The 22,834-nt window shown below is 51.9% G+C and overlaps 1 protein-coding gene across 2 annotated transcripts in view; it reads right to left on the bottom strand.

Annotated features, from left to right (window-relative positions):
* Sipa1l3 (signal induced proliferation associated 1 like 3) overlaps positions 1 to 22,834 on the bottom strand; it is a 76,647-nt gene that overhangs the window by 38,067 nt on the left and 15,746 nt on the right. For both annotated transcript variants that reach the window (XM_051207372.1, XM_051207373.1), the window contains exons 6-10: positions 21,612 to 21,769; positions 15,888 to 16,464; positions 10,333 to 10,607; positions 6,732 to 6,983; positions 5,245 to 5,382 (exon numbers count right to left, since the gene is read on the bottom strand). In XM_051207372.1, the coding sequence (XP_051063329.1) occupies positions 5,245 to 5,382; positions 6,732 to 6,983; positions 10,333 to 10,607; positions 15,888 to 16,464; positions 21,612 to 21,769 (1,400 nt within the window). The remainder of the gene's footprint in view (positions 1 to 5,244; positions 5,383 to 6,731; positions 6,984 to 10,332; positions 10,608 to 15,887; positions 16,465 to 21,611; positions 21,770 to 22,834) is intronic.

Below are 22,834 nucleotides of genomic sequence, written 5' to 3'. Positions count from 1 at the left end.
GTACTCTGAGTAGGTTGGGGGAAGGTGTCAAAAGGGAATCAGGGCCAAGCCACTAGGAGCTGGCTTGAGTCTTTTACTCAGCACTACAGAGGCAAGAACCAGGGTGGAGATGAAGGTGGACAGGGTCAGTAGGCAAGTGGAAAGCCCCATGTGGCTCTCTCCTACCTTCACTGATGGGACAGTGGATGATAGACAGCTACCGTTAGCTGTCACCCCCAACCATCGCTTTCTCTGTTGGAGGCAAGAAGCTGCAATGGTGACCTTCCCTGTCTCTGTCACATGACTTACATAAGACCCGATGGCTTATGTAAGTTCTAGACAGCAATGTGACTTTGCCAGAAGCTGACTGAGGGGTGCGAGAGACCTAGTTCCATCATTCTAGCTTTATTTGGAGAGTGGGTCTCATTATATAGTCCAAGCTGGCCTTGAACTCCTGAACTTCCTGCACCAGCTTACAGACTGCTGAGATTACAGGTGTGTACCACTGTGCCTGGTAAATCCTGAGCCATCTCTCCGGCTCCTAACGATTTATTTATTTTTAATTTATATATGAAAGTGTTTTGGCTGTGTGTGTGTGTGTGTGTGTGTGTGTATGTATGTATGTATGTGTGTGTGTGTGTATGTATGTGACTCATTTGAATTCGGTGCCTATGGAGGCCAGAAGAGGGTACCGGATGCCCTGGAGCTGGAGTCACAGGTGGCTGTGAGGCATCGTGTGCGTGTGGAAACTCAACGCCGGTCTCTGCAAGAGCAGCCTCCTCTCTTCCCCACCTCTCCTCCCCGAGTCTGTTCATTTGTTTGTTCATCCACTTTTTTAAAAATAAAAGATAGGATCTCAGTATGTGGCTCTGATTGGCCTGGAGCTGGCTATCTCAAGTTCTTCCACTTTTAAAACAAAAGTGGTGCTCAGGGTTGGCACGTGGCTCAGCCGGCACAGTGCTTGCTAGCATTAGCACACAGAAAGCCTTGAACTCAAACCCAGTACCACGTAAGTCTGAGTGGCATCACACACACACCTCTAACGCCAGCACTCGCGCTGAGGCAGGAGCTCAGGGGCTCAGGGTTATCCTTGGCTATTTGATGGGTGTGGGGCCAGCCTGGGTTACCTGCATCCTTAGGAATGAGGATACAAGCAAGCTGAGCACTAGCACTCATCACTTCAGTCCACACCCTGCCCTGCACACATGCATGCCTAGCACTCACCACCACGCACACGTGCCTGCTTCACCAGGACTGGCGGGAACTCTACACTAAGCTGCAACAATAAAAGAGACCAATGTGCTGTGACAGTTACATCTGGTGGCTTAGGGTCTGAGTGCACCAGGGCCAACTGCCCAAGCTCAAAGTCAGCTACAGGTGGAGAAGGAAATGCTGAGCCGTGAGCCACGCGCCGGGGGCCAGGGCTAGGTACCATCAACAAGAGAGCTGTGGGCTAGGAAGAGCTAGAATCACAGGACAAGGTCCAGAGAAGCTGATACGCAGCCTCCAGCCATGCGTGTGACTGCGCAGGTCTCCATGCACGGGGTGAAGCTGAGAATTCCTGGGGCAGGAGGTGATCTGGGCCAGTCCCAGATAGTCTCAGGACTGCTTCCTGTAAGCCAAAGGGATTTACTTTGCTGAGCCCCAGTTTTGCTTCTGCAAAATGGGGATAAACAATTGCTGGAGCAATCTGACATTCTTGGCCAAAAGGGAAACTTGACCTAAACCTCTGACCTAAACAGAAGCCAAAATTACCAAGGACACTGGATGCGGTGACACCGGCACAGGTTTTGTTGAGGATGAGGCAGGAGGATCTTAATGTCAAGTCCTGTCTGGGATACATCTAGACAATGTAATCAAACTGTATCAAAAGGAAGAAAGAGAGGAGAGAAGAGACAGACAGACAGAAAAGAAAGGGCCAAAGATGCAGCTCAGTGGTAGAGCCCCTGCCTAGAATCCCCCAGTGAGGGGCTGGGGGTGTGGCTCAGTGGTAGAACACTTGTGTAGCATTAGAGAGGTCTTGGCTCAATCTCCACTATGAAAGGGAGTGGGGTAGGGGAATCAAGGACTTAAAATGCCCAACATTAAAACATCTGACTTATATTAGGAAAAAGGATGACAGTTTATACATCAAAAAAAAAAAAAAAAAAAAGTTCTGTGTTTTTTCTTTAAAAGGAAAGACCCTATAAAGAAGATGAAAAGGAAAACTCAAGGCTGATCATACAAAGGGCTCTCGAACACTGCAAAGCACTGAGTGAACTAGAAACTGGGCGAAAGGCGCAGACATTTCACTGGAGAGGAGACGCGGCTGGCAGATCAGCACACAAGATGCTCAGCACTGTTGGGCCTCAGAGCAATGCAAATTAAAACGACAATGAGACAGCATGATGCACCCATCAGAAGAGCTAAAATGAAAAATGGTGACACGCCACATGGCAGTGAGACCGAGGAGAAACTGGATCACGCATATGCTGCTGCTGGTGGGAATGTAAAACGGACTTGCCACATGGCAAGCAACTGCACTGGGCACTGATCCCAGACAAAGGGAAGCTTATTCCTATGCAGAAATGTGTATGTTTGAACATACATGTTACATGTTCACAGCCTGAATATTTATCCAAACCCAGAAACTCGCCAAGTATCTTCATCGGGATGGATAACTTAAAAGGGGTTAACCGCTTTACCAATGAGCTGCACCTTCTTAAAAAACCAACAAACAACAAAACAAAACAAAACAAAAAAAAAAAAACCCTTACATGTTGTTTTATTTTATGAGTGTTGCAAGCATGCATATGTTTGTATCACGTAAGTGCCTGGTGCCTGTGGAGGTCAGAAGAGGGTGTGGCTGTCATGTGGGTGCAGGGAACCCAGCCTGGGTCCTCTTCAAGAGTAGCCAGTGCCCTTAACTGCTGAGCCATTGTTGGGCCCCTTTACTTTTCATTTTTGAGACTCAGGCTCACTGAGTTGCACGGGCTGGCCTTGAACTCACTCTGACCCTCCTGCTTTTGCCTCTTTTAGTTTTGTTACTTTTCCTGTCTAACAGTGGCTGGGATTGCAGCCTGTCACGGCAGGCTCAGCCCCATCGCATCTGCTAGCAGCCAGTAGCTGCCATTTGCAGCCTTGGTCCTTACTGAGGCTCAGGTGTCATCCCAGCATGCCGCACATTCCAGAACCTTCTTTGCCCCTCCTCCACTCTGCCATTCTGTTCATTCACACTCCCTCCTCTCTGCAGCAAACTCCTACTACTGTCCCCTGCTTTACTCAAATGCTGTCCTTCCTGGCCTGGACCTCCTGGGTGGGGGTGTGGTCCTCCCCCTCTGCTGATGCGCCCGTCAGCCATGTGGTTTGTGGGACTATCTCTCCAGCAGCACAAGCAAAGGGGGACAGCAAGACCCCTGGCAGCTGAGTAGGCGGAACATTCCTCCTGGCACTGAACGGGTGCTGAACAATGGCCTCCTCTCCCCCCTGATCGTCTAAGAGAAGCTTAGCAGCCAACAAGGTGGGGGGGGGGGTGTCTCAGAGCAGCGGCCAGGACAGGCCTTCCAGGACAGAGACTCAGGGGAAGCCCAGGCCCGGGGGGATCCTCAGTTTGGTGGACTATAGGCAAGTAAATAAGCCACCTGCTCCTTCCTGTCATCGCTACAGACCATGTGCCAGCCCCAGGACTCAGAGGAGACCTGAAGAGCCTAGCAAGCTCCCAGGCCTTGAAGCAAACTCATACTCTTTTTCCCTGTGCATACGGTTACGCACCATCCATGCCCGAGTGGCTGGCCTCTCTGTCATATGTGACCTGCTCCTGCGGCTGTCTGTCTGTGTTCTTTGTCTTCGTTTTCCCCCCTTTTTCTCTTCTATCTGTCTTAACTGGGCTAAGAGAGTAACAGTTGCTTGCAACCACAGTCAGGTCAGGGACCACAGAGGGAGCTGAGGGTACAGCTGGCCTCTTCCCTCCTGGGGGGGGGGCAGGCTTCCAGGAGGATGACAGACACTCAGGTTAGGAGGCTAAGCTCTTGTGAAGGGTTTCCGGTTGTGGAATGTTATTTTAACTGGGCAAAGATGTATTCCATTTGTCTATGCTGCAGAATATTACTTCAACTGTGTAAAGGCGGGGACTTTTCTTTGTGCTGCATTTGTTTCATTTTGCCCGTCTGAAACGCCTGATTGGTCTAATGAAAACTTGAATGGCCAATAGCTAGGCAGAGAACGGCGGGCAGAGAGAATAACTAGGATAAGAAAGAGAGGAAAATAAAGAACAAGAGACGAACTCGGAGGACAAGGGAGACCCCCAGGCAAGAAGCCAGGCAGCCACCAGCCACCCAGACAAAGAAAGGTTACAAAGCCCCAAGGCACAGTTAGATTAGGAGAAACAGGCTAATTTAAATTGAAAAGAGCTAGCCAGAAACGAGCCTGAGCTAGGCCCAGCATTCAAAACTAGTAAGTCTCTGTGTCACGATGTGGGAGCTGGTTGGTGGCCTGAAGGAAAAAGCCTGCTACAGTGAGGAAAAGCTGGGGACAGGAAACCTGGAAGTGGATGTGGTGCTGGGTGTGGCATTCAAGGGGTTGCAGTCTTCCAGGGGCCTTGGTCAGTCATAGTGAGGGGCAGAGGATGTGTTCTGCGGGCTCTGGGAATTCTAGGAGGGCCAGCCAGGCCAGCAGAGGTGGAGGTAACAGTCTGGGAGGCTGGGCTGAGTGGACCCCAGCAGTGGGAAAGAGGTGGGAGGCTTTCAGAATGGATGAGGCTCACAGCTCCACCTGGAGGGCGAGCGATGGAGCGGGACTGGGATACGGGAGCTGAAGACAGCCGGGAACAAGCTGGAATCAGATCCCATGGCGCCTTGAATGCCAAACTGTCCAGTTTGGGTTTGCTCCAAAGGCACTGGAGAGCTGGGAAGACTGTGTGTGCTGCCAGGCTGGATTTGGCTTTAAGGAGGAGAGTTGAAGTTGGGTAGTACTGACGGCCTAGTTTTGGTGGGTGAGAACTAGAGATGAATGGGATGCTGGATGGCTTTGCTCCAAAGCAGTAATAGAGGTGTTCAGAAAATGGCGACCCAAATTCTCCTGCCTCTGCCCCTTCAGCCTAGCGCTGGCTTTTTTGTTATTCTGTTTCTTTGTGCTAAATTTTAATTTGACACTGCTGACACCCTGGTGGTCATCTGCTGACCTCCAGGGGTCCACGGCAAATGAGATGATGAGGTCCTGGGAATCAAAAAGCTGAAGCAGCAACATTCACCAGGTGACATCATTTGAAAAGCAAGGGGGGACTCTGACCTTTCCGGAGATGGCTTGTATCTTGCGTAGGTGGCAGAGCCTGGGGTGGAGAAGCTCCCAGAAGGCTGTCGGTAGGGAGGGACTCTGTCGGCCCCTGCTGGTGATGCCGTGAAAGGTGTTTCTGGGAAGCTGACAGGCCTGCCAAGACAGGAGGAAGGCAAAAGCATAAGGAGCCATCCCGGAGGAGGCAGACAGAGTTCATCCCCAGATCCAGCAAGCGCCATCTGCCCTCTGCCCCTAGGATCTTCGTGTGTGCTGGAGGGAAGGCAGGAAAGCCCGCCTTCTTTAATTTTATAGATTTATTTTGTGTGTGAGCATTTTGCCTACGTGTATATGTGTATATCACACGGATAACTGATGCCTGCAGAGGGCATCAGATGCCCTGGGACTGGAGTTTGAATGGCTGTGAGCCACCATGTGAGTGCTGGGAACTGAGCCCAGGTCCTCTGCAAGAACAACAAGCGCTTTTAACCACTTCATTATAACCTTACAGAATTCACAGGGTCTCACTATGTAGCCCTGGCTGGTGGGAACCCTACTACCCAGGCCAGACTGGCATCGAACTCACAGAGCTCTGCCTGCCTCTGTCGCCCAAGTGCTGGGATTAAAGTCGTGTGCTACTTGCCTGACTCTATATTCTTATATTTATTTTTTTGTAGAATGGGGAGGGATGGAGGGCCACACACCCAGCATGCCTTATCTTATAATATATGATGCATTCGAGTGAGCATCTCAGCTGGGGCTGGTGGTACAAGCCTGTAATCCAAGATACTCAGAAGACTGGAGCAGGAGGCTTTTCAGTTCAAGGCGAGCCTGAACAACAGAGCAAGACCCTGTTCTAAAGAAGGTGAGAGAGCAAGCTGAGGCTACAGGGGCGGGGCGGGGCGGGGCGGGGCGGGGCCTAGCATGCCAGAGGACCTAGGTTCCGTCCTCGGTATCACTAAATAAAACCAAGCAGTGTAAACTAAATACCAATACAAAGTCTCTGAGGTGACACCCATCACCTATGACAGCCGCCTGGATGGCTTCTCCCCTGGCCTGCTTCCCCGATGAGGCCAGTCCGACAGGTTTTGTTATTGGCCTTTGAAGAAACCTTTTCCAGCCTCATACAGAGAGCTCTCTGTCCCTGTCCCAGGGCCTGTGGGCCTGCCCAGGAGTAGGGAGGGAAATGATGGACGGGGGAGGGATGAGAATGGGGAATGGCCTGGCACAGTAACACGCCTTTAGTCCCAGCCCTCAGCAGGCAGAGGCAGGCGGATCTCCGAAGTCAAGGCCAGCCTGGGCTCCGGAGTGAGTTCCAGGTTAGCCAGAGTTACGCATACAAGCTTTGACCAGACCAATCCAAACCAAACCACAAAGAAGGGAAATGACTGGGAGGAGGGGGGAGGGTCAGGACAAGGGCGGGCGGGAGAGAGAAGGTGAGGGGAGGCTTGTGGGTAACAGGGACACTGGGTGGTAGTGACATCCTGGGGGGGGGCGGTCCTTACCTCTTGCTGTGCAGCGGCTGGGACTCACGGAAGGGGACCATGGGCGTCTGCTTCGGGAGTCGGCTCAGGGACTGGGCATGGCCGGGAGTGGCAGGGGTGGCCCACTTGGTGGCCAGCACAGAGTTGTGGGAGGCTGGCCCAGTCCACTGCCAGGAAGCATTGCTTCGGTAGGGGGGGCGGCCCCCAGGGGTGGTGCTGTCCGGCTCCATCTTGGGCTCCGAAGTACTCATATCATAGGTCTCTGGCCACCCCCTAGAATAACAAGTTTGTCACTCCTGAGGTCTGGGCCCACCAGCATGCAGGCCTTCTGCTTGAGGGGGACTGGCTGGCTGGTTTATGGTATTCCAACTCCAAACCACAACGGTTCATTTTAAAGACAGAATAGCCTCCTTTCGAATTAGGGGCTGGAGCTTCTCAGCTTAGACTCCTAGGCCAGGGCCCAACACATGGCTCCAACAGCCAGGCCTGAGTTCCTCTTCCTTCCTCCCAGTCTTGGCTTCTCCTGGTCCCCTTCCCCTTTCCTCTGACCCAGGCCCCTAGTCATGCGGTATCTTCAACAAACCGGCCCCGCCCACCCCCCAAGCCGTACTTGGGCCAGAAAAGCCGATGCCCTCAAAAATCAAAGGCCAGTCTCTGCCTTGTTCCCAAGAATCTCAGATGCTGCTAGAAGGGGAGCAGGTGACCTACTTTGCAAGGTGGTTTAAAAAAAAAAAAAAGAAAAAGAAGAAGAAAAAAAAAAAAGCCTATGAAACCCAGAACCCTGGAAATAGATGCAGCGCGGCCTGTGTCTGGCTGGCACACGCCATGCGGGAGGGACCCTGAGCTTACAGAGGGCTGAGCTCAGGAAAGAAATCCACCTCTCAGATCACAAGAGCTAAGCTCTGAGAGGCAGGCTCGGAGCATCTCATCCTCTACAGGCACTCAGGTGTGGCCGCTACAGAGCCGTGTCAGGGGACCTGAGGCTATACTCCTGTCCAGGGCCCTGTTTAGGGTACCTCTCTGTGGCAGTATGGTAGAGCTGATGTTCAGCAGGTCCTTATGGCTGTTTTGGGGATCAGGAGCCCCCAGGCACCGGGTAGGGAACAGTAGGGACACAACTGTCCAACAGAGCTGGCAGAGAGGCCAGGCTGGCGGAGGTGGAGGCAAGCCATGTATCCTGAGAACTGCTGTGTGCTCTGAGCCAGGCGGTTCCCACTTCTGGATGCTGGGCATGCTCATGTGACCTACACCCAACCAATCAGAAACACCTCTCACCTCACACAGTGCCGAGTGGAGGATTGTCACAGGCTCTAAGCAGTCCCTAGCAGAGCAGGGAGAGCAACCTGGTAGCTACTTCTGGAATATCTGGGGTGGGGGTGGGGGAGCGCAAAGATCTAGTTCTGCGGGGCGTTGCTGCGCTAGGGAGACCTAGTCCAGAGCGCTGTCAGCTGTGGTGGGAAACTGACGAGAAGCTGACAGCAGCTAAGCTGAAGACCTTGAACTCTGGGTCCTCTGGCCTCCGCCTCCTGAGTGCTGGGATTACAGGGCTGTGCTGCCTGTCACATCCGGTTTATGCAGTGCTGAGGGACTGCAGGGCCTTCCACATGTTAGGTGAGCACTAACCAATTAAGCCATATCCTCAGCTCCAGAGAATTATGTTTTATAGCTGAGAAGCTCAGTAACCTGTTAAGTACACACAATAGCTAGCAATAGCTAGAAACTGAGCCAGAACGGTGGTGCATGTCTTTAAACAGCACTAGGGGGACAAAGGCAGGCAGATCTCTGAGTTCAAGGCCAGCCAGGCTGTATAGTGAGATCCTGTCTTAAGGCAAAGGGGGAAAAAAAAGCAATAGCCATGTCACGCCGAGTCAGCCTTTCACACCACCCTCGCTCGCCATCTCCCCTCCAGCCTACATGCTGTCTGATCCTCTTCCATGCTCCCTGAGCCTTGGAAAGGATGGTATAGGCATCCCGTTTATGCCGGAGCTCTGTACTTGGACTAGTCTGCGGCCACCGCTGACCACTGTAAAAAGCAGCTCCTGTGGCCAGAGCTGATGCACCATGACTCATCTATCGGCATACCTGGTTATTTAGGAGACATTTTGACAGGTCCATCATGCTCAACTAGCAAATGGCTGCAGCAGTGTCCCCAGTGGGGCCTATGGCCTTCCAAGCCAGGGTTATGGCATCAGATGTGGACCCCTTCCTGTGGAGCAGGCCTCTCGTCCAACCAAAGCAAACTGACTGCCCTGCCCCCACCCCGCCGCTCTCTGAGACTGGGTCTTTCTTCATAGTCTAGCTAGCCTCAGATTCAGCCCTCCTTTTTGCAGCTTCTGGAGTGCTGGCGTTACAGTCATGTATGCTTTTTTCTTTTGGTGTTTGTAGGGGAATCTCACTCTTTAGCCTTGGCTGTCCTGGAACTCACAGAGATGGACCTGCTTCTGCCTCCTGAGTGCTGGGATTACAGGTAGCACCCAGCCCTTATGGAGCTTGCCAAACAGGAAGGTGTGGAGTCTAGGCCGCCTGTGTTTGGGGACGTGGCATCTTTGAGATGTGCCCCTCTGAGGTGCATTAAACTAACCGCAGACAGAAACTGTTGGGGCAGGCATCTGTACGGAACAAATAGGGAACCTGCTCTTGGTTTTGTTCTGAGTGACACAGTAGAGCACTGGAAAGATGGCTTAGGGGCTAGGTGCACTTGCTGCTTAATTATGACGGCTAGAGTTCAGATCCCAGCCCGAGGTCAGGTGGTTCACAAACACCTGTAACTCCAGCCGCCAGGGACCTGATGGCTGCTTCTGGCTTCAAGGGCACCGGTATACATACACAGCCTACAGTAGCAGTCTTCCAGGCCTTCTGGTTAGGCTGGTTTTGTTTGTTTGCTTTCTTTTGCTGCTGCTGTTTCTGATAGGGTCTCACGGAGTTGAGGCTATCTGTGAACTTAATACAACACAGTGGAGCCTGGCCTCGAACGCCTGACCCTAGGCACAACACCCCCCCCCACGCCCTTCACCCCCAGCCCTTCTATGTCTACTTCATGGTCTGCCTCTCCCTGTAGAACACAAACTCCACTGCTCTATGCCTAGCACTGTGAATGGAGTTTGCATATAGTAAGGAGCCCAATAAATGCCCCAGTGTGTCCTGGGATGAGCTGCTCTCTCACTGCGTGTCCTCTAGGAAACGTGATTACTAAAAGCACGCATGGATGCTGTGCAGGTGCACACACAGGGCTCACACTGAGAGCCAGTTCCCACGAGGGTTTCGTTAATTCCATCCTGCTGGCATCAGCACCACTGTTATCACGGAGGTTCTCAACCTGTGGGTCGTGACCCCTTGGGGGGGGTTCAAATGACCCTTTCACAGGGATCATATATTATATAAATACTGCATTCCGGATATTCACATTACGGTTCATAACAGTAGCAAAATTGCAGTTAGGAAATAGCACTAACCACAGCATGAAGAACTGTATTAAAGGGTTGCAGCATTAGGAAGGCTGAGAGCCAGTGGCTCATCAGGTTCCTTCCCGAGGTCCTGGGTGAGTATGACAGGGAAACCTCTCGCAGCCATCTGGAAGCTGCCAATCTCGGCCCCCTCCTGCCTCTCAGGGCAATACCCTTACCGTCTGGGAGTGCCGTCTTCAAAAGGCGGGATGATGACCACCTTCACGGTGACGGAGGTGCGCAGCAGGTCAATCATCTGGTCGTGGCTCAGTGTCACCACAGCCACCTTGCAGATCTCTACCAGTCGGCTGCCTTGCCGGAGGCCAGCCTGCCAGGCAAACCCATAGTCCTCCACTTCGGCCACTGTCCCATCGTACTTGACATGGAAGCCCAGCTGTCCCAGCCCATTCCTCCGCAGGGTCATATCCACAGTCTCCCAGCCATTGGTCATCACCTGTGGGCAGTAGGCGAGAGGAGTCTCAGCTGTCTGGGTCAGATCAGCCCCCTCTGAGATGCACTGACAAGTCCCCAGGACCCTGGGTAGGTGAGCATCACCAGAGCCCAGTTTCTCCTGGTTTCGGGTATGAGATATGCATATGCCACTCTGTGGCTGGTATTTCAGTGAGGACATCTGCTCCCTCCTCCCTCATGCCTGCTGGGACTGCACCCCTCGGACCACTGTAGCCAGATGTCCTTTGGGTAGGTTATTTATTAATTTTGTGGATGCATGTTAGGCAAATGTCTTATCACTGAGTCAAACCCCAGCCTCTCTCACTGGTGGGTTCTAGGCAAAGGCTCCTTACTGGTAGATTCTAGGCAAGTGGTCAATCACTGAGTCAGTCAGTCAGTCAGTGTGTGGGCATGCACACATGTATGTATGCATGCATGCATGTCCAGGCATGTGTATGTAAAGTCAGAGCAGGACACTGAGTGTCCTCCTCTATGATTTTCTGTCTTACTCCCTTGAGGCTGGGTTTCTCTGAGCCTGGAACTTGCTGCTTTTTAGGTAGGATGGTGGTTAGAGAACCCTGCTGATTCATCTGTCTCTCACCCCCTGAGTTAGAGTTAAAGGTACACATGGCCGAGCCCGGCTTTTTATGTTGGATGCCAGGGATGAAACCACGGGTCTCCATACTTTTCACAAGCGCCCCTACCCCACTGAGCCATTTCCCAGTGTCCACAGCCTTCTTTGTTACTTTTAATGTTGAAGCCGGTCTCTCTCACAGCTACACTTCCAGCCTGGGCGAATATTTGTCCGTGTGAGACTGTGTGGACCTTTGGATTCTGCCACCGAGACCGGTCATGCTCTAGATGTGAGGAGTTGTCTGGACGGGTGGCGGTCCAGGGCTGGGATACAGTGGAGCAGAGCCCTTTGCTCACACTCAGGACAGACATGTAGTGTAAGAAATAACCCTCGCTGTTTTAACCACTCATATGTCCTGACATGCACAGTGATGATCCCAACTGAAGTGGGGAAGGCGGCAGACTACAGCATTGTGTCCTGCACTAGCTTGAGGTCTCATGTCATACGGTGACATTACTTTTGGAGCCACAAACCTCTCCTTCCAACCTGGGGCAGAGCACACACCGACTGGAACCTTCAGGACCTCAGCCTGCCATTAGTGAATCTTCTTGGGATGCCAAAAGGTTACCTTTGCTAACTACCAACCTGCCGGGCAAGAGTGACGTGCCTCGTATACAGGCAGCCTTTTTCTTCCATGAGTCTGTGTGCATAAGCCTCAGGGGAGTGTGGCAAGTGCGCTATACCATCCTTTCCTCCTTCCTTCCTTCCTTCCTTCCTTCCTTCCTTCCTTCCTTCCTTCTGGACCAGGTTAGCTTTCTGAACTAGACTTGCTAATAGCAGCCAGCAAGGCCCCCAAATCACCCTGTGTCTGCCCTCCACATTGGTGGGGTTACAGGTATGTGCATGGCCACACCTGGCTTTTTATGTGGGTACTAGGGGTTGGGACTCAGATTCCAGTAGCAAGTGCTCTCGCTCACTGAGCCATTCTTCCAGGCCTCACCAACCTTTCTGAGTGGATTTGAGGACCACTTCCCAGGAAGGGATGGTCAAAAGCCCATTTGGGAGGTCATGAGCCCTGGTGGGGAAGCTGTTTCACTAAGTGGGACAATGTGCCAGGCAAGGCGAGTACATATGGCAGACGGCAGCGAATGGTCTGAGCTTAAGGGCAGAGTTTGCAATTCTAGATGAGACCTCAGGTGACAAGTGGCCAAAGGCCTGCAGAAAAGAAGGGACTAAGCCGGGGCATCTGAAGAAAGTTTCAGTAAGAAGGGGTAGGTAGTGCAAAGGCCCTGGGGTTGGATGCCCGCTTAGCACACACAGGAAAGGGCAGGGAGCCATGGGAAAGGCACCTGGAGGGATCAGCAAGGGCTGAGCACGCAGTCCCCATGCTGAGAAGGCCTCTGCCTTTCACTCAGGGTAAGCTCAGCGTTGGGAACACAGAACTCAGGTGATCAGATCCCCATGTTAACAACAGATCACAGTGAAACGATGGCATCCAAGGCAACTGTGTGCATGTGCGCGTGTGCAGTGTGTGTGCGTGTGTGTGCGTGTGTGTGCGGGTGTGCAGTGTGTGTGTGCGGGTGTGCAGTGTGTGTGTGCGCGCGTGTGTGCGTGCGTGCGTGCATGCGTGTGTGTGCGTGTGTGTGTGCAGTGCGTGTCCTGCAATAGTTTGGGAAAGGCCAGGCGTGGTGGCACGAGCAGTCAGTCTCAGCATTCGGGAAGCTGAGGTAGAAGACCACAGCTTTAGCAGGTCCTAGTGGCGCTCACCTTTAATCCTAGCACAGGGGAGGCAGAGGCAGGCGGATCTGAGTTCAAGGCCATCCTGGTCTCTACAAATTGAGTTTCAGGATGTCCAGGACTACACAGAGACATACTGTCTGCAACTACCCTTGCCCCCTTTCCCCCAGCAAAGAAGATGACTGCAGCTTCAAGGCTATCCTGGGCTACAGAGTGAGAGCATGTCTTAACTCCCCTCCCGCAAATGCAGAGCTCTGGGCAGCTTACGCTAGGGAGACATGGGAGGCAGAGGCAGCTGTAGGCCGCCTGAAGGTGACACTGACAGATGGGGTGTGGCAAGGGGGCACCCTGGCTGGTTACAAGTTCCCTGGCCTCAACAGAGGGGCAGACGTGGCCTTTACTGAGCAGGGTCACTTGGGCAGCCCTGGGAAGATCCTGAGGAAGTAACCAGAGACCAGTCTTGTGTTCGGATCTAGGCTGGCAAGTGAGACCCACTTGGAATCAGACCACAGTTCTGCTACCCGCAGGCTGTACGGGCTCACGTGAGTATCTGCCTCAGCTTCATACAGCAAATGGGGGCTGTGAGGGCATAACTCACTCAACAATCCGACCACCAACCCATCAGCATTTGTTGAATGTCTACTGCATGTTAACCCAGTCCTAGGTCAACCAGATCAGGAAGAGATCAAACAGACGGAGACTCCAGGGTTCAAGCCCACCCACGTGCTGACTAGGCCCAACTCTGCCTAGCTTCCCAGCTCATGTGAGAGGTCTGGTGCATTCAGAATGACTGGGCTGTGAACCGGACCTCACTTTACAGCAAGATGCTGAAACACTGGCTACAGTGGTTTCCCAAAGATGCATGCCTTGTGAAGTCACAGGAGCCAAGAGGCCTGAATTTAGGAGAGAAAGACCTACAATGGCGAGGACAGCTATCTCCCAAGCGCAAAGCTACTGGGAGGTCACAGCCAACAGTCAGGCATGTTTGGCTCAGCAACGTGAGTCACAGAATCTTTAAAACTTTCTTATCAGCTGGGTGGTGGTGGTGCACACCTTGAATTCCAGCATTTTGGAGGAGGCAGAGCTACATGAGTTTGAGGCCAGCCTGGTCTAAAGAGTGAGTTTCAGGACAGCCAGGGCTACACAGAGAGACTCTGCCTCAAAAACTAAAAAAACCAAACCAAAGCCGAAAATAAACAAAAAACCAACCAACCCCACCCCAAAAATTTTATATATATTATAAATTTGCATATTATATAGGATTTTTTTTAAGGTACTGGAGATTGAACTGAGGTGCTGGGGAAGTTCCCCCCCACCCAAGCTCCAGCCCCAGTCCTGACACGGGATCATTACTGTTTCTACTTTCCAGCCCAGGAAACTGAGTCACTATGACGGTTACTGTAGCCTTCAAGCTCCCAGAATCCAGAATCACCTGGGAGAAGAAAGGCCTCTGTGCTTATTTGTGGGGAGGGTTGTGATTAAGCTAAGTAAGGTGGGAGGGCCTGCCTACTGTGGGTGACACCATTCCCTGGGCTTGGACCCTGAACCATACAAAATGGAGAAAGTGAGTTAAGTACCCCATCTGTCACTTTCTACCTGTATTGCTCCCTCAATCTCCTGTCACTGTGACTTCTCGGCCACGACGGACTGCCAGTATGGAACTGAAGCCAGCCACATGCTTTAAGTTTGTTTCTTTCGCTTTACTTTCCCGTTATTTTTTTATGCTCCTTGTCTCTCTTCTATCCTTTAACGGTCTAGACTGAGGTATCCAGCCTTCTGATGTGTGACATGGTGGTATGGTTCACAAATGTGGTGGGCCACAACATTCATAGCTATTTTGGGTTATGTAACCCGTAGTGGGCCACAGGTTAGACAGACCTGGTCTGGAACCCTTTTTATTTATTTCTTTTAAGTACCTGTATGTACGTGGGTAGGTATATGCAGGAGAGTACAGGGACCTGGTACCCACAGAGATCAGAAATGTTGGATACATTTGAAGCTGAAGTTATGGGTAGTTGTGAGCTGCCCAAAATGGATGCTTGGAACTAAACTCAGGTCCTCTGCAAGAGCAGTATACAATCTTAACCTTTGAGTCATCTCTCTACCCCCCCCCAGGAAACTTTTCCTTCTGCTTTAAGTCTCCCAGAGAAAAGCCCTTTACAGGGCTCTAGCACTGAGCTTATACCTCTGGCTCCACTTAAACATTTAGTATACGTTTAGGCTTGCACAGTCCATCTGCTTGCAGAGACAATGAATGGGCAGCCACAGATCCCTGGCCCACACCTTGTCCAGGAGCAATGTGGGTTGAAGGACTCACCTGATGTGGGGCAATGCTCTTGTTCACTGTAAAGATTTGTCCCTCATATTGGTTTAATAAAATGCGGATTGGCCAGCAGTCAAGCAGGAAGTCTAGGCTGGGCTACCAGACTAGAGAACTCTGAGAAGAGGAAAGGAGAAACGCAGAGGAAGCAAGACGAGAACGCCTTACTGAGAAAAGGTACCAAGGCGCGTGGCTACACACAGAAGAAGTAGGGGTTAATCTAAGCTGTAAGAGTCGGTTAGTGGTAAGCCTGAGCAATAGGCCAAACAGTTTATAATTAATATAAGCCTCTGTGTGTTTATTTGGGGCTAAACGGCTGGGGACCAGATGGGACAGAAACTTCTGTCAACATGGTAGCACTGAGCTTATACCTCTGGCTCCACTTAAACATTTAGTATACGTTTAGGCTTGCATAGTCCATCTGCTTTCAGGGTCAATGAACACATCTTTTTGTTCTTTCAAGTTGAAGGAATAGGCAACCATAGATTCCTGCCCCATACCTTCTCCAGGAACAATGTGGTCAACCCATTGAGTTCCCAGACCCTGTGTGTGTGTGTGTGTGTGTGTGTGTGTGTGTGTGTCTGTCTGTCTGTCTGTCTGCGCCAGGGAGCACTACAATACCCTGGAACCTTCTGCTGGGCCCTCTTTCTCACCTTCAGCCTCTGGACAATGTCCCTGATGTCCTCCACGGAGCCCTCTGCAGCCTGCAGGAAGATGTGGTCCCCTCGGCCATAGAAGATTTTTAGCGTGGAGGCGTCTGGGGTCCAGCCAATGACGTCCCCACAGTAGCAGTTGAATACCACCTCCTTGGTACGCAGGTCCAGGAGCACTACAAACTCATTGGAAATGCCCAAGATGCAGTCGATCTCCACGCCCTGGGCGTAGTCCTGAGCTGCCACGCGCCAGGCAATGGCCCCAGCGCTGTGCTGCTCCGCTCCTGCCCTGGCCTTCGTTTTCTCCTTCTTCTTGGAGGTCAGGGAGATGAGGGTGAACTTGCCGGAGGAGTCAATGGGGGTGTTGGAGACACAGCTTTCGGCCAGGTCCTTAAGGTACTCCTGTCGGGTTCTCGTGGCCATCGTGTGGAATTTGTCGGATTTGTGTGCAGCGTTCTCAGCGTTAATTACCTTAGCCAGCAAAAAGTCTCTGAAGACGTCAGACTTTCGGAATGTGGTTCCATTGGGGATGGGGGGTCCAAACGGAGGAGCGTCTTTGGATCGGGTCACAGCCATGCTAAGGAGGGAGACACCATTCAGAAATGGAAAAAAAAAAAAAATACAACTCTTTAAAACCAGGATATATTGTAACACCAGCACTTAGAAGATGGAGGAAGGAGGATCAGGAGTTCAAGGTCAGCCCAGACTACTTAAGATTCTGTCTTTGGTCAGGGTGACAGCAAGCCACACATGGCTAATCTGCTCTATCTAGTGAGTTCCAGGATAGCCAGGGCTACAAACAAACAAACAAACAAACAACTGTCTCTAACAAACAGGACTCTCTCCAGAAAACATAAAATCAAAAGTAATATTTTCTTTCCCTCCCTCCCTCCTTCCTTCCCTCCTATCTGCCAGACGGGGGATGGAACCCTGTGTAGCTAAGCAAGTGCTCGGCTACTAGCCATACATGCCCTAGCCCTGGGGGTTTCTCTTTTATGAATGGAAGTATATATATCCAATCAGTAAGTTGCCAGCTAATTAGACTGGAAAGTTGAAGAAAACGTCTTAGAGCATGTATACACATATAACATATTATACATATTCTCTAAACACATGCATACATAACACTCAAGCACACACACAAGGTGATGAGGGTCAGATTCAGGGCTCATACATGCCGAACAAGTGATTTACCATTGTGCTGTAACCTCAGCCACCCTTGGTTTTCTGAGACAGTCTCAATACGAAGCCCAGGTTGACCCTGAACATGAGACATCCCATCTCGACTTCCCAAGTGATGGGATCACAGCTACTATTCCTGGATCCTGACTTGATTAGTCTTGTTTTATATAAACTGTATAACTAGCTTACATTTTGGGGAAAAAACAAAGTGAACAACTTTCTTTCCTCTCTACTGTCATAGTCAGACACAAGTTTATTGCCTTTTCTGCAGCCTGGTCATATGATGTGATTTGGCCAATGCCCTTTGAGTGAGGGCTTGAACTGTGTGTGAGTGTGGGAGGAGGTGGAGGGACCTATACATTTTTTTTTTCTTCTGTCTTTTTGTTTTTCAAGACAGGGTTTCTCTGTGTAGCCCTGGATGTCCTGGAACTCCCTTTGTAGGCCAGGCTGGCCTCAAACTCACACATCCTCTTGCCTCTGTTTCCTGAGTGCTGGGATTAAAGGTGTGCGTCACCACTGCGTAGCAAAGGGCCTATGCTTTTGTGCTCTTTCGCTGCAATGGGATGGATAGGCCCTGAGGATAGCCTCCTGGCCCCAGGAGGATGGAGAAAATCTGTTATAGGCTTGGCTCTAGCTGACTCTAAGGCTGCAACTCTATGCTAACTTGTTACACACCATCAACGGAGGACTACCTGGCCGGATGTGGAGCACATGTGTGGAGTTTAGTTCTTTTAAATACTTGGCATTAACATACTTTGCAAATCATCTCAACAAAGATTAGCTTGAAAATCTGGAGCTAGTGTGGTGGCACATGCCTATAATCCTCAAACTCAGCGGAGGTAGAGGCAGGAGGATCAGAAATTCAAGATCATCCTCAGCTATGTAGTATGTTCAAGGCCAGCCTGGGATTCATGAGACCCTTTCTCAAAAGAATAAAATAAAATAAATAAGTAGATCAGATTAAACAATCCCTTATGCAACCCAAACACAGGGCAATGCTTGCTGGCATGAGGCTGACCTCTGCGTCACGTCCCCATCCTGACAGGGAGATGGTATAACCTTCACCCATCTGAAAATGACGTCCACCAAGAAGCTGGGTAAGGGTGACTACAAAGGGTAGTGCCGGTGTGCCAGCCATGTCAACCAGGATTGCTGTCTCAACTCCAACAGAGCAGCTTATACACAGGAGAAGAGCCTTGCAGCTTCCCTCAGCACTCAACTGCTTAGCGGCAGACTGGCATTCCTCATGGCCCTGACTCATGGAGCTGCTGAAGCTTCTGGACCAAGGAACAGCTGGTCCCTCACTTTTAGCTGGTGGGGCTGAGCTTGTTTACAAGCCCAGGCTCAGGGAAGATGCCGGTGGCCATTAAGACATGGCAAAAGATGAGAACTCACTGCACAAGCAGATGTGTGGGCACCAGGCCCCTGGTCCTCTAGAGCTTAGCCGGCGCTTCCAGAACATGTGCAATTACTAATTCAACATCCGTTTTGTCAGTGCCTATTCCGTGTGACATCTATCCCGTGTGACATAGGACACTGTATTCCCAGCCCTTTAAGGTCCTGTGGTGTGTTAGCCAGGCACAGTAAACTGTAATCCCAGCACTTGGGAGGTGCAGGGAGGTGAATCCAGAGTGCAAGGCCATCTCTGTGTACACAGAGTCCGAGGGCAGCCTGGGTTACGTGATGCCCCCGTGTGCACACATGCACACACACACACACACACACACACACACGCGCGCGCGCGCACGCGCACACACACGCACGCACATGAAATTCAACTGGGCAGGTGGGAGGGCAGGGCAGGCTGGCCTCAGGATTTCTCCCACGTCAGGGTGAAGAACACAGAGTCGGTCTCCCCAGAGAGTGGGTACCTTGAAGTTGGTAAGGGACAGTTGTGGCTGTATCACTAACATTTCCCTGCTTTGAAAATAAAGAAAAGAGAACAGTGAAGCAAGGGAGACAAAACGCTAACATCTGTTAAATCTGCTGGCGGGCACATGGGTGCCTGCTCCATTATTTTCTGCACTTTTCAGAGTGTTTAAGATATTGCATAATAAAAGTCTTTTAAAATGAGATTGTAAAAAAAAAAAAAAAAAACAGGAAAGGGCTGTGTATCAGGAAGAAGTCACCCTGGAGACCAAGCCTGAGCTTGCCTGCAGAAGTGGGAGGTGGGGGCAGGCTCCTGGGGCTACAAGGCAGAAGAGGAAGGCATGGAGAGGATGGAGGGCACTGAGCAGAGTAGCATAGCCCCAGAATCCCAGCACTCAGGTAGCATTCACGTGTCCGAGGCCAGCTTGGGCTATGTAGTTGAGTGGCTAGCCTGAGCTATCTAGCAAAGCTTTGCCTCAAGAAAGCCAAGGGCTATGGCTGGAGCTGTAGGTCATTGGTTAACACTTGCCCAGCACGAGTGAGGCCCTGTGTCCAATCCCCAGTACTGTCAGAAGACACGCACGCACGCACGCGTGCGCGCGCGCACACACACACACACACACACACACACACACACGCGCGCGCATGCCAAAACAACCAGTTTGCTGTGCTCCGAACCCCGAGGGAATTTTGAGGTATGCGTGCTTTGACATATTAAGTTGGACATGACGGCTCATGTTTACAATCCCAGTCAGTGCTTGGGACGCTGAGGCAGGTGCATCACTACGGGTTTGAGGCCAGCCTGAGCTATATAGCATGTTTGAGACCGGCATGGACTATGTGAAACTGTCTCAAAACCAATACAAAACAAACCCCGGAGTAAAACAAACAAAACAAAGGCTCAGAGGTAAAGTGCTTGCATCTGATCCCCTATTCTGTGCCATTCCCCAACCACAGTAAGAAGGAGAGAGGAGGGAGGGAAGAAGGGTTACCTCCACCTTCCCGCTGACCTGGGAGGCACAGGCGGGCTGCTTCCTCTTCTAGGCATGTTGAACACCTACCTGCCTTCTGTCACCAGGGCTACTTTTCAGGTGCTGAGAAACAGCACTTGTTAAACCCTGGACTCATCTAAGTGGTCTCAGTCCAGAGTCTAAGGTGTCAGCCAGCATCCTGCAGCTGCTGTAGGACATTCCCTGGGTGGGATGGGTGGCTGGGGGGTAATGACTGACGGTGCTGGTCCCCGGCAGCCACCGGGCAATGCATCCGGCACAGCAGTTCACAACAGCTACAGCGGCATGCAGAAATCAAACCGGTAAACCCCGCAAGCTCTACCAAGACCAAGACGGCCGCCAGTGCGCACAGGCAGGGGTCCTCACTCTCCTACACCCACTGCAGCCATTTCCTAGACAGCTACATACTCGATGTCGGCTGCAGTGAGTGCAGGAACAAGGCAGCAGCAAACAACCCAAATGTCTACCCTTGGAGGACGGCGGGAAACCGGCATCCGGCCACACAATGGGATATCTCGCAGTCATAGGAAAGAAAGCATGCCACGTTCTGGTACTCAAAGGCCTTGAAGACTGCTGGGTGGAAGCCTCTAGGCTACACAGCAGAGGCTCTAGCTGGGCCAGCACTTGCACTGAAACATGGAAGACTACTTCCATGGAATCAAGACATAGAAGCTGCACGTGTGCTGCCTCTGTGAGGCTGGCTGGGCAGGAGCCTGACGTAGCTACATGCTCCTCTTTGGATTTTATCCTGTTCCAGTCCCTAGTGTGCAGGGACAAGCTGGTGGCCTGGGCCTGGGATGCTAGGTTGGGTGAGTTCGAGGACCCGGCTGCACCGTGCGCCTAGTCTCCAAGGGCTTTCCCTTTGTCTTTTGGGGACGGCCACTAACTGGGGGAAATCCCTGATGTTGGAGAGGGCACAGAAAAGGCTTGGGACCTGAGTTAGATGTCTGTGTGTGAACTACAACCCCCAATTCAACATGCCTGTCATTTTAAGATTCAGGGGCTGAGGCAGGAGGATTATGGGTCTAAAGGAAGTGAGACTTTGTCCCCCAAACCTTCCCAGACCTACTTCTCAACTCTGCCTTACAGGCAGGCACCAGGCCAGGCATTTAGTTCCCAGAGAGGTCCCTGACCCCACAGAGCTGCAGCACAGTCCCTCATTCTGAGACAGGGTCCCACAAAGGCCAGGCTGAGGATGACCTTCAACTTCTGCTCCACCACCTCCCAAGCACTGGGATTTTAGTATTGCACCGTTCTGCTTGGTTCATGCAGAGCTGGGGATCAGACTCATGTCTGAGCTTCATGCAGAGGAGGCAGACTCTACAAACTGAGCTACACCCCTCTCCCCCAATCAAACTTCTCCCTCTGTAGCCGGGAGGGTGCTAAACTGAGCTGCCAGAAAAATGCAGCTCCTTCCAGGACCATGGAACACGCAGCTGTGCCTTCCCGTGATGTGTCGAGAGCCAATGCACACAAGTGTGTCTTCCTGTGAACCAGACTCAGCTGGGGTCTCTACCATTTACAAGCAGAAGCTTCTAAGAAATACAGGCCCTGATGGGAGCCAGGAGCCAGGAAGTGAGGTGAGGGGGCTTGTGTGATGGGGCACATCCTCCCAGCCTCTCAGGGCCTGGCTGTGCAGGGGACAGGACGCCGGTAGCCATACCTATAGCAGACATTCTCAGTGCAGGGGTCATGGACTCGGACGATGATGAAGACGTGCTGGAAGTGGGAGCGGATGTTCTTGGGGGTGAAAGGCAATGCGCCTGGCTCCTGAAAGATGATCGTCACGATGTCATTCCCTATGTGTCTCTTCCTCAGCAGCTGGAAGCAGAGGGGAGGAGGTAAGGATCACAGGCCAGCTCTTAAGAATCCGACCCAGACTGCCTTACTGGCTCCCCATGCCCACGCCCACCAGAGGGCGCATGTGAGCACAGGAGCCAGGCCTTGTCCCTAGGGCCCCTTCTCTCTCAGGGGCATGGACAAAAAGCCAAGGAGCCCTCACGTGCGGGGACCCTAGCCTCTTGACATCACCGGCTCTCCTCTCCACACCTGCCCAGATGCTCTTCAAACATTCCAGAAAAGCCTTCCTCTTGCAAGCAATGGGAATGGTTGTCCCTGCAGCCCCAGAGCCCCAGGTGGCTCCCTTCCTCCTTAATTCCTCAGGATTCTGTCATCTGTAGCAACTCTCCAAGATTTGCCCTGTTCCCAGACCCCTTTCTGCCTCTGGTGTCCCCCACCCGGTGTTTATGGCTACATTTTGCGCCGAGCCCCCCCCCCCCCCCACTTGTCCCTCACCGATCGATCCCTTCCCGTTCAGGCTGTCAGTGACAAGAAAATGGGACACTGTCTTGGTTGCTGCCTGTGAGCAAAGAGCCTGACATGCAGGAGAGCTTGGCAATCTTACTGCAGGGGGACTCGGATGGAGGCTTGGGATCTGCTCAGGCCACACGGGCAATGGCAGAGTCACCAGAATACACAGGCAGGGCCGGCTGCAGGTGGCTCTCTCTCCTGGCCTCCCGTTGAGGTTCAGATGGCCAGGGAGCCATGCCCTCTCACTCCTGTTCCCATCTCCGAGGGTGGGTGTCCACATTGTCTTGTTTATTTGCCGAGACCTCTTTGAGGTCTCACATAGTCTGGGCTAGGACTTAAACCCAGAATGCAGCTGAGGATGAGCTTCGACTCCTGATCCTCCTGCCTCACAAGGGGGTTGGCTACCATACCTGCTTTTCTAAATTGCTCAGACTAGTCTTAAGCCACCAAACTGGCAGTCTTCTCCCCGAACCACATTATCTGGCCTGTTAGTACTTTTTTGTTTAGTTTGAGACAGGGTCTTCCATGTAGTTCTGGATGTCCTGTAAGTGCTTAAGTAGATCAGGACAGCCTGGA

Source organism: Phodopus roborovskii, unplaced genomic scaffold, assembly GCF_943737965.1.
Source record: "Phodopus roborovskii unplaced genomic scaffold, PHOROB, whole genome shotgun sequence".
Lineage (NCBI taxonomy): Eukaryota > Metazoa > Chordata > Mammalia > Rodentia > Cricetidae > Phodopus > Phodopus roborovskii.
This window is presented reverse-complemented; position numbering and strand designations above follow the sequence as displayed.